At 35.7% G+C, this 12589-nt stretch overlaps 1 protein-coding gene and 1 non-coding gene across 2 annotated transcripts; both read left to right on the top strand.

The window, feature by feature from the left end:
- Positions 1-2177: 2177 nt before the first annotated feature.
- Positions 2178-6549, top strand: LOC121797329 (glutamate-rich WD repeat-containing protein 1-like). Its single transcript, XM_042196083.1, has 12 exons — positions 2178-2354; positions 2432-2595; positions 2980-3058; positions 4473-4652; positions 4736-4834; positions 4952-5120; positions 5201-5307; positions 5397-5536; positions 5620-5692; positions 5764-5879; positions 5948-6065; positions 6151-6549. The coding sequence occupies exons 1-12, from the start codon at positions 2307-2309 to the stop codon at positions 6280-6282; spliced, it is 1425 nt and encodes a 474-aa protein (XP_042052017.1). The 5' UTR covers positions 2178-2306; the 3' UTR covers positions 6283-6549.
- Positions 3508-3577, top strand: TRNAH-GUG. The gene has a single exon. It is a non-coding gene; the product is annotated as a tRNA-His (tRNA).
- Positions 6550-12589: the final 6040 nt, after the last annotated feature.

Below are 12589 nucleotides of genomic sequence, written 5' to 3'. Positions count from 1 at the left end.
CGAAATTGAATGATCATGACTGTTGATTTTAAAATCTAATGTTTATCATTTAGTTGTAATTAGTAATTTAAGGCTGAGTTGACAATATAACACCCGCGTAGTGATAAAATGTAAACTCATATATTGTACAAACTCCAAACTTTTCAACACAGTGTCAATACAACATCAACACAGTGTAAAATTTTAAGATTTTGATGTCAACACATGTCAGTACAATGTCAACACGGTGTCAACCTTTAAAATTGTGTTGAAATTTTATGTTGATGTTATTTTATCATCTGTTGACATATTTTAACGGTCCAGGTCATAATTTGAAGGTTATACAATATTTAGAGTTTGTATTTGATTACATCCCTATAACACCCCTGTCTATCTATATGTATTTAAAAAGAGAGTTTTAAATAGTACTAATAAGTATACTATTATGAATATTCTAATAAAATTAGAAAAGCGAAAAGTTTTGTTTATTTTTAGGATAACTAGGGGAAGTAGAAGTAAAAAGTTTTAAAGATAAATTAACTGGAAAAGTGGGAAGTGAATACTCAATTGAAAGTTTGAAGTAAAAATCCAATCAAATCTCTATAAATATCATCTCTGTAAAACTAGAAAAGAGAAGAATTTTGTTCGCATAAAAGCTAGATGAAGAAATACCTTCGAGCAATGAATTCCATCTTGAAAGCTCCGTAGAAAACTTTGCCTCCGACCCCACAAAAGTGGAAGATACAAAAACTTTACTCCCTCCGTTCCATAATAGCGGAGTCATTTTGCTATTTCGGTACGTTCCATAGTAGTGGAGTCATTTCCCTTTTAATAAAATGCAACACATTTCTTCTCATTTACTTTACTATTTACTTTACTCTTTTTATTTTATTCTCTTTTCATCCCTCTGTCTTTTTCATTTCCTACTTTATTTTTCTTTTACTTAACTCACCTAACATATTTTTTCTTAGTTTCCATGCTGAAAAGAAAATGCATCTACTACTATGGAACGGAGGGAGTATAACTTCAGGAAGTACAATGGGCTTCAATTTACCGACTCTAATATGCTAATTCTTAAAAAGTTAATGATAGTACTTTTAGGGGGTGTTCGGTTTGCAAGATTGTATCCCAGATTAAATTAGTAGTGTGTTTATTTCATGAGATTTAGTCCCCAACTCAATCCTAGAATGATATTCATGGGACAATTAGTCATAGCTAACCTCCTATGACAAAAATAATCTCACAACTCAATCCTAAATTATATCTTTGTATTATTTTATCTAGAAAACCGAACGCCACTTATCGTCCATATAATATTCTTAATTTTATAATTTTTTTTCTTTTAAATTAAGTTGATACTCTATTGTTTATTACCATCGATAGAAGAGAGATTTCATGATTTTAACATAAAAACTTAAATTTTGTGTATTTTGAAAAATAGGAAAAGAGAGAGATATATAAATGAACCACCCTAATGAAAACGAAAAAATATCATGTGAGAAGAAATCATGTGAGGAAGAAGACCATGTTAGTGAGAAAGAAGAGAATACGAGCGAGTAGCGACTGAGAGGTGAAGATGAGTTCATCTGAATTTTCTTTATACAATATTGGTATAAGAACTATAAAACCATTAAAAGTTAGCAAAAGGTGAAGTCTCAATGAAGTCAAATAAGTGTATAGTGCTATTTTCCAAACGCAACATAATTTATAAATTAAAACAAATCGTAAATTTGCTCCTAATTTTTTACTAACAAATAATGAGTGAATTTTTTCAAATAAATACATTAAAATATACAGTAATTTATATTTCTAATAATTTATTCTAATTGAAAATGTAAAATATCTAGATTCACATATTTTAGTTTAATTTTTGGTTTATTACTATAGTCAATGTCATGTGTTGGATGATTTATCAGTTTTTACTAAATAAGTGGAGTACTACGTTTACTACCTCCATCCCATTACAAATGAATTATTTCTTTTAAGCATAAATTTTTAGGAGTGAAAAAAGAGTAAAGAGGAAAAATAGGAGAGAGAATAAAATAAGAGAAAAAAGATAGGAAAAGATAAAGTAAAAGAAAAATATAATGTTCCTTTTTTTTGTTATAAAAGAAAATATCTCATAACTAAAAGATATATGTGTTAGTTATAATGGATTGCATATTAAATTGTTGTTATAAACTCCTTCAATATGCAATAGAAGCTACTATTAGCCAAACTCTGTAATTTCGCATCAGGCCCAACTATAATGTATGATTCCTCTCTAAATTTCTTTCGCAGCGTTGAACCCTAATTTCAAAACCCTTCTGAATCCTCCAAATTCAAAAATGGTTCGGAGCTTGAAGAATCCCAAAAAGGCGAAACGCAAACCAAAGGTTAAAAAAAAAATCAAATTTATCCATTTCTGATTAAATACTTTGTTTGTCAATTTATTAAGTTGTTATCGTAAAAGGGGTCGAAGAAAGATGAAGGATCATCATCAAGTTCAGGGCCAACGGTTCCGGCAAAAGTGTGGCAACCGGGCGTAGACGCATTGGAGGAGGGAGAGGAGCTTCAGTGCGACCTGTCTGCTTACAATTCTTATCACGGTTTTCACATTGGATGGCCTTGTTTGAGGTAATGTATTCATTTATCCCTTTCTTATTCACCTTCATTCCTTCTCTTTTCAGTGGAACTCTCTGTGTGTGTATGAGAGAGAGGTGGGGATTGGGAATTTATATATTTTTTCTGTTATTCACAGTTACAAATTTGAAATTTTGATAGAGGGATGATGAGCACTTATGATTAGGGGAAGCAGTTGATCGAGTGACTGATTGAAATTTGTACATTTATCTATTAGAAAAGCATAATGGCTGGTGAAGAATTTATCTACTAGAGTTGTTAAAACATGAATTATTGAGCCATAATAGCATGCCCTGATGAGGTCTCATCATCATTTTTCATTGTTATTTCCTTTTCATAATCAAGAGCTGATCGTTTTTTTGGTGTGATTTGAGCCAGTTTTGATATTCTGCGCGATTCTTTGGGCCTGGTGCGCACTGAGTTTCCACACACCATCTATTCTATTGCTGGAACACAGGTGATTCTCGAGTCTGTGCCTGTTTATGATGATTCCTTACTTAATTAAGGATATGAAATAGTTATCCCTCTGGATCTGGATTTTGATGTATATAGATGTTGATCGTGCAATATATACAATATGCCAAAAAACGTTAATGATGCAGGCTTAATACTTTGTCAATATTTTCTTGATGACTGTTGATGGGGTTTTTTCTTTTTTTATTCTAGAATAGAATTAACATTCCTCAAGTGTACTAGACTTTTTTTTTGTTCCCGATTTAGGAAAAACGCATGACCCTCATGCGTCACCCATTAATAAAACGCATGACCGTACTGCGTTTCATGGTAAGACGCATGAGCGTGATGCGTTTTTCAAATTTTTTTTATTTTAATTGAAAGACGCATGAGGGTCATGCGTCTTAGGGTAAAACGCATGACACTCATGCGTCTCTCTTCAAAACATCAAATGGCTTTGTAGTTCAGTGGTAAGAATGTCATATTGTGGCTGTGGAGATCTGGGTTCGAATCCCAGCAGCCACACTACAATTATTTTGAAGTGTTTTATGTAACAAAAATTATGACCAATAAAAATTAATTATGCTTTCAATTTTGTCGATAAATTACAGATTAGTGTAGTAGTTAAATTATTAAAAGTATAAAACTAACAATAAAACTACGCAGCAATATTATGATTGGCACACAACACAAGCTTATTTTAATAATTACATAAAAAATAATATGAAGGACCTTACAATCATAAAAATTATAATAACTAATTTGCAGATTTAATGGAGACGATATCTAGGAATATAACAAACACCAAGTCATATCAATATGTCATATACACATTATATATATGCATGTATACGGAGACTTTCTCAAAAATTCTTGACTGTATAGTAGCAAATCTACTTCTAATTTCAAGTTCACGAAATGAGAATTTAAGTCATATAGGGGTATCTAAAAAAATTGTAGTGTGGCAGCTGGGATTCGAACCCGGGTCTCCACAACCACAATATGGCATTCTTACCATTGAACTACAAAGCTATTTGATGTTTTGAAGAGAGACGCATGAGTGTCATGCGTTTTACCCTAAGACGCATGACCCTCATGCGTCTTTCAATTAAAATAAAAAAAATTTGAAAAACGCATCACGCTCATGCGTCTTACCATAAAACGCATTACGCTCATGCGTTTCATTAATGGGTGACGCATGAGGGTCATGCGTTTTTCCTAATTCCGGAACAAAAAAAAAGTCCAGTACACTTGAGGAATGTTAATTCTATTCTAGAATAAAAAAAGAAAAAACCCCTGTTGATGGGAAAATATTGGACGCTTGAAAGTTACAGAGATTCTTCTTTTTTTATAGAAGGTCTTTGGTTTTTTTGATTGATTTATTACATTAATCAGGTCTACATTTCCCATTTTGGTAGGCAGAGAAGTCCACCTGGAACTACATTGGGATATTTAAGATTTTAAACATTTCTGGGAAGAGGCGTGACTTAGTGCCTACCAAATCAAATAATGAAGATACGGATATGGAGAGTGATAGTAGTGATAGTGATGAGGATGATGAAGAGGAAGGTGGTGGAACCAAGACCCCAGTTTTGCAGGTATAATTATGTAATTCTTTAATTATTGGTAGTTTTTAGTTCCATTTGTATTCACCCTTCTGAGTCATTTTGTGTCTCTACAGGTGCGTAAGGTCAGTCATGAAGGGGGTGTAAACCGGATTCGTGCTATGGCACAACATCCTCATATATGTGCTTCATGGGCAGACACTGGCCTCGTTCAGGTACACTTTAGTATTACTTGAAATTGTCTAATAATATCTTCAATTAGTTACAATTAGTTCAAGGACATCGGGCCTTGGCTCTCGTGTGTACAACATAACTTGATGGATGCCTTGCAGGTGTGGGACTTCAGCTCTCATTTACATGCTCTGGGAGAAGCCGACACTGCAACTAATAATGGAGGATTGAATGTGTTCAATCAAGTTCCTCTAGTTAAGTTTGCTGGACACAAGGATGAAGGATATGCCATTGACTGGAGTCCCGTTGTTCCCGGAAGGCTTGTGTCAGGTATTACGGGATGACTTTTGGATATGGCTAGACGCTGCACAGTTTGTTTTACAACTTCCCTGCTGTCTCCACTCCCACAGGGGACTGCAAGAACAATATTCATCTTTGGGAACCCGCATCAGAGTCAACATGGAATGTCGACTCTACTCCCTTTGTTGGTCACACTGCCAGTGTCGAAGATTTACAGGTTTACATCACATTTCTGATATTTCATCACCCTAAAAATGATTTAACACTTGCATTCATCGGTAGTGAGGTTTATTTCTCTGTATGCAGTGGAGTCCCACAGAACCATATGTCTTTGCCTCATGCTCCGTTGATGGAACCGTTGCAATTTGGGACACTCGTGCTGGAAAGTCTCCTGCAGTTTCTATCAAAGCACACAAAGCTGATGTGAATGTTATCACGTGGAACGGGTGATTATTACTTTGTTTGTCAAGTCTCATTGGTCTAATATGGTTCTGTGTATTTCATTTTTCGTTGCTTCTTTCTTGACTAGCCTGGCGAGCTGTATGCTAGCATCAGGTAGTGATGATGGGACATTTTCCATCCGAGATCTTAGATTACTCAAGGTATTGATTAGTATTAACCTCTCTCATGTGCGTGTGTATGTGTTTTGTAACTTCCTTTTTCCGCTGCACAGGAAGGGGACTCTGTAGTTGCACATTTTGAGTACCATAAGCATCCTATTACATCCATTGAATGGAGTCCGCACGAGGCCTCCACCTTGGCCGTGTCTTCAGCAGACAATCAGTTAACGTAAGAAACCTCTAGCTATGGTTCAATTGCCATAAAACTTGAATTTCATGAATCGTATCTATTCTCAGAATATGGGACCTTTCCCTCGAGAGAGATGAAGAAGAGGAGGCTGAGTTCAGAGCCAAGACGAAAGAACAAGTAAACGCCCCCAATGACTTGCCACCACAGCTTCTATTTGTTCATCAGGTGATCAATGCCACTCCTTTATCGATAAAATATATTCACGGATATGTGACATGGCCTCATCGTGTTTGTTTACCTAAACCTGCAGGGTCAGAAGGACTTGAAAGAACTTCATTGGCATCCCCAGATACCGGGAATGCTCATGTCCACCGCAGCAGATGGCTTCAACATCTTGATGCCTTCGAACGTCGAAACCCCACTTCCTGCTGATAACGCTTGAGATCTCTCAGCAGAGCGCGATTTTGCCAAACATCCGGTAATGGAGTTCTCTGTAAAGAATGAATTTTTCAATTTGTTGCCTTGTTGTAGTCAATGGGGTCATGTTGGATTTCTCTGTTGTGTTGAATTCTGTATTGAATGTGCAATTATGGGATGGAGGTTGAGATTTGTGTTGAATTTTGTAGGAGTATGAGTTTGTAGTTGAATTAAGCTGGAAAATAAATTATGTGGCGAAAAAGTTGGAAAATAATTCACCATCTTTTAGCAATTTGCGATTTTGACCCCTATTTCAACAGTACCTATATTTCTGGTCGTAATCGGAAGGATGTCGTGATTTTATTTATTTGCATGTGGACTTAATTTATGATCTCTTCTACCAAGAACAAATGATCTTGTCACATCAATTTTTCTAAAAGAAACAAAGAGCATTTCCAGTGGGCAGATGTCCCACTAGGATATCCACTAGGATTTTCCAAAAACACCTTCTGTCACGTCACTAGAACTTCCCATCCCACTGCCACGTCACTAGGACATCCCCTTCACAATCCGCCCTTCCCATCGTCCTTCCCACTAGGACTTCCCGAAATAAAAAAATCACAAATTCACAAATAAAGTAATTTATGTTTACGGAAATAAAATTTCAACACTAATACGAACGGGAAAAATTAACAACTTCATTTAAAAAAAACATACATGATTTGAAAAAAAATTACATAGTAATAAAACAAAAAAAAGTACTAACATCAACGTCAACCCTTCCGCGTCCAAACCTCTTCGATAATATCGTTCTGAAGTCGAACATGGGCATCTGTTGCCGCTTGTCGGCAAATGCACGCATCCGCTTGACCTCTCCATGAGGTACCCCTATATTCACATTCGCAGTGGCCACGCCGTGACTTGGACCTGCACCCGTATCATCTTCATTGGTCCACTGAGTCAGTTCCGCAACTTCATTTTCGACAATCATGTTGTGCATTATGATACATGCGTACATGACATCGCCGATGTTGGGAATATACCACTGCCGTGCAGGACCCTTGACTACCGCCCATCGACTCTGGAGCACACCAAATGCCCGCTCCACATCCTTGCGCGCTGCTTCCTGACGGCTCGCAAAGTATGACTTCTTTTGTCCGAGCGGATGCTTGATTGTCTTCACAAAGACGGGCCAGTTTGGGTATATCCCATCCGCCAAATAGTATCCCATATTGTGCTGGTTGCCGTTGGTGACGAAACTGATAGCGGGACCAACGCCATTGCACTGAGCATTGAACATGGGCGACGACTGGAGAACGTTGATGTCGTTGTTCGACCCGGCGACTCCAAAATAAGCATGCCATATCCACAGCTGGTAGTCAACTACAGCTTCAAGGATCATCGTGGGATGCTTGGCTTTGAAGCCAGTAGTGTACATCCCCTTCCAGGCGGCGGGGCAGTTCTTCCACTCCCAATGCATACAATCTATGCCGCCCAACATCCCAGGGAACCTATGCACCGACCCATGCATATCTATCAGACTCTGGCAGTCTTCGGGGCTCGGACTCCGAAGATACCGCTCACTGAATATTGCTCTCACGCCCGCGCAAAAATTCTGCAGACACTCGACGGCTGTCGACTCGCCAATGTGGAGGTATTCATCGAACATGTCAGCCGCGCCTCCGTACGCCAGTTGTCTGATTGCGACAGTGCACTACTGTAAGGGCGTGAGTCCGGTTTGCCAGCTGCATCCTCCCTGATCCTAAAATACAGGTATCTTCTCTCTAAAGCACCCACGATATGCATAAACAGCGGACGACGCATCCTAAAACGTCGCCGGAATAAGGCATCCCCAAAACTCGGCTGCGGAGCGAAGTAGTCCTAATACAACCGAATATGTGCAGCAATGTGGTCACGACGGATTGCTGCACATATTCGGTTGTATCAGGACTACTTCGTTAGTTTAATCTTAGCGTTCGTTGTTTGATTTGAAGCATGCTCTATTTTCATGTTCTGTTCTGTTTGGTATTACAAAGTTTATAGCCATCTATAAATATAAATAGCTGTATTTGTATGTAATAAAATTAATAATGGTGACAAAGTCAACTAAAGCAAAAGTCTTTTTTTAATTAATTAGAATGCGTTTTGTTCAAGGGTCTTTAATAATTGCATAAGCGATAATTAATGCCACTATAAATAGTGGGTTAGACGTAATTGTGTATCTCAATATCCCACTTATCTAGTCTTACATTAGATTTCATCATCTTCAAAATAGTATTTTTCTTTATAAAATCAGTGAAAATGAACACTATTGCTCCCACATCATGTGCTTATAACAAAGATGCAGTTTTATTACTTAGATAATTAGATTAGTAGTACTACTACATAATTTTATTTTTCTACTTTGGTGAGTAGTAACTTGGTGATGTTGGGCAACTGACTCCTCCAATATCGGCGAATGCATTTATTAGGCGGAGGGAGCCTTTAATTCAAGCAAATTAGGTGGCAATGCTTTTCCCATTAAATTATTAGGATACAGATGGTCTATTCTGTTTGAAGTTCTATTTGTGTGATTTGATTTGATACGATTTTAAAAAATAATTTAGATTTCGTGGAAACAAGGGTTAATGATTTAGGTATTGGCCATGATATTAATACATTTGATTTAGTTTGCAAAAAAATATGAAATCATTTTTATTATTAATTTGCTTTGGTGGCACAAAACCAAATCGTAAACTGTATGCATGTGTTTAAAATGAAGATCCCTACCTAATGTCGTGGCCTAGGAAGTTGTAGTATCTCTCTTGTCTATTTATATTTAGATTTGTGTCGTTGTATGTCAATTTGACATACACAGAGTATCTCACTGTGCACTCCACTACCTAGACTGCAATTGAATACCCTCCAGCGTCCTATAAAAATATGCATATGATTTAGCACCAGAATTAACAGACAAGAGTTGAAAAGTATTGAAAGTATTGTTAGTAGATAGTGAGACCCATATTATTATTATTATTAGTGTTTATTGGTGGTATAAATTGTAAATAACTTAATGTATATAAGTAATAAATTAGAATACTTCCATAAATAGAAAGCCTATTTTTATGAGATAGACAAAAATGAAAAATATACATATTTATATTTTTATAGAATATAGAGAGTATTAAATGACTTTAGTTAACACTTCGTCATCTTAAATAAAATTTGGGTTGCTATGACATTACTCCAACCGTTGGGTTGCCTTCCTCGGAGCACGGTCGATTCATCGTTCCAACGATGCAACACCACCCAAAATCTAGGTGTCGGCTACCACAATCTTCTATTGCAGCAAACCGTCGCTAGATTGAACACCCAATCCAAATCCTCCACCTTCTTCATCATCGATCTCTACTCCTCATTCACAACAGTGCTCAACCAAAAACGAGACTACCTAGGTGCGTTTTTGGTCATTTAAAAATATAAAAAATTTGGTTTTAATAAATAAACGTGGTGTTGAAATGACAATTAGGTAATTTGAGATTCGATACTCCATTGAAGCCGTGTTGCATTGGGACGAACGACTACGTTTGCGGCAGCGTGGACGAGAAAGGTGCGAAAATGTATACAGTCTGCAGTGATCCGAAATCGGCATTTTTTTGGAATATGTCACATCCAACTGAGGCTGGATGGCATGCCATTTTCACCACCTTCAAATCTACTCTTCAACAAGCCTTTAAATTTTACTAGTTTTTTCTATGTTCCAGTCGAATTGTTGCTATATTTGTTAAGTTGTTGCGTTGAAATTTGTTTTATTATTCAATACATATGTTGATAGTACAAACAATCAATGATCAAATAAATCAATAGTAAATTGGTAATACTACACTTAAAAATATAATCTATTTTCATTTCCTTAAGTAGAATGTTTTTAAACTTTCTATCTTAAGACGTGGATTCCACATTAACTAACACTACTTCCATTATTTTTCTCTTCCTTTAGTCATTTTTTTCTTTTCCTCTTTCTTGTTTTACCAGTTTGTTTATCTTACTTTACTAATTGTGCATTAAAACTCGTGTCATTTCAAAAGTTTCTATATTTCAAGGACGAAGGTAGTATTAAGTTGATCGCAAACGTAACTTCGCTAATGATAGTTACTATTCTACAATAATACAGTGGTATTTATAAATGTTACTGCTACAATATAAAAAAAATTATTCGCATGTGCTCTAATTTTGAGCTTAAGCCATTCGCAATAGGGCCACAAAAATTGCAGCAACCGGCGTGCGGTACGATTTGAAATGTAACATTTCATGTCACAATTTCATTTTGAAATGTAACGGCTCAAGCAATCTTGCATGTTAATCAACACATTAGTCTTCTCTTATTCTACAACTAATGCTAATTAACACAAAAATAAGAAGGATTCATTGGATCGAAGAGACTCTTAAGCCAACTTTATTGCAATATGAAAAGCAAATCTGTATAAATACCCACTCACAAAATAACTTCTTTTCATCTAAATTCCAACAAATATAAAAAAGGGCAGGCCTTGCCCCATATCCTCTAAACTGGCTGATGGAGAAGCCGGTGCAGAACGATAAGCGTGTTGGCAATGATGCCGGAGAAGATGACGACTACTAGAGATGGATGAAGGCGGATTGGGGAAGAAGATAAGATGAAGGCATATTGAAATAGAAGAGAAGATAGAAGCAATTGTATTGGAGCTAAAAAAAGACGAGGTAAATTCTTTAACGAATTCTAACAAATTAGACATATTTAATAATGCGATGGGTAGGGAATTTTAAATAATTAAGGTAGAGAAGACCTTTTTTTTTCTTTTGGAAGGTCTTTCGGATAGGGTATTTTAAATAATTAAGGTAGAGAAGACCTTTTCTTTCTTTTTTTCGTTTGGAAGGTCTTTCGGATTCCATAAATAATTATCCATTTTCGGTTTTTTCTATTTCAAAATTATGATAACAGTTTGTTTTTATTTATTAAAGTTGCTTGATGATTTCTTGCGCTTATTGATCTTTCCATTCCATATAACAATCAAATCATAGATGAAACCTAAAAAGGCCATCTCTAATTAATTCATTTAAGTATACCTATAACTGAAAAAAATATCAGCCCATTTGATTAGAGCCCATTTAGAACCACAATTAATTATAAAAGACAAATTGTCTGTAAAGTCATGAACTTTTAAAATAATTTAGTTTTTCTCGTGAACTTTAAATGTTGCATGAAAAGTCATGAACTTTATCTGACTGTGTAAATTTCCTATCCGACCCAACCCGATAAATTTCCGACACAAATTTATCCTACGTGGCGCGCCTGAGGTACGACTTGGCAACTGCACTAATTCTGGTTGTTTCTCTTCTATCTTTGCAATCTTTGACCCCTGGACTTAGCAAAAACATACAAGTAGCACAGATGAAAACAAACAAATCGAATTACAAATCGACATAAACACAAAAATCGAATTCACCATAAAAGTAGCATTAATTCAACAATTCGAATTGAACCCTAAAGTTTTCATTTGCCAAGTCACGCCTCCGGCGTGCCACGTAGGATAAGTTTGTGTGGGAAATCTATCGGATCGGGTCAGATGAGAAATTTACACGGTCCGGTAAAATTCATGACTTTTCATGCAACATTTAAAGTTCACGGAAAAAACCAAATTATTTTGAAAGTTCATGACTTTACAGGCAATTTGCACAAATATAAATAGTAAATAAATACATGTCTAGAGCATTTGTCCTATTGGCAAGGAGCTTAGACATTATTATAAGAGGTGCCGAGTTCTAGTCCTCATGACATCATTTGTAATTTCCTCCTTTATATAGGAGTTTATTTAAAAAAAAATAGTAAATAAAAACATAAAATAGCGCTGTCTTCGTCCGCCAAGTTCTTCCGAATCAGGTACCTATCCTTGCTCTATTTGAAAATAAACAAACAAGAAAGGATTATATTGTAATTTTCAGAAATTGGAAAAGTGAATTTGTGTTTGCTAGAGTGCTACATCATATTTATGGTATCACTGTTCGAAAACACAAAAAAAGACGATTTGGAATGGGTTTTGGTGTATGGTTGAAATTGTTTTTAACCATAAAATTGGGTTTTGATGTATGGTCAAAGATAGTCATATGTATCGATTGGTACTTATTTAATCTATCGTATTTTTTTCGGTTTTAGGAGTTCTAAGTTTTAATAGTACTATATGTTTTAAATAAATGGATAGTGTTTTATCTGTTCAGTTCTACTGATTGTGCTGTCTTTATTTTTTCTTCTTCTTTTCCCTAAATCTAAATAGGCAAATTTGTTAATTTAAAAAAATGTATTACAAAAATTTGAA

This window comes from Salvia splendens, chromosome 3, assembly GCF_004379255.2.
Source record: "Salvia splendens isolate huo1 chromosome 3, SspV2, whole genome shotgun sequence".
Lineage (NCBI taxonomy): Eukaryota > Viridiplantae > Streptophyta > Magnoliopsida > Lamiales > Lamiaceae > Salvia > Salvia splendens.
Note: the sequence above shows the minus strand (reverse complement) of the source record. Positions and strands in the feature narration are given on the sequence as shown.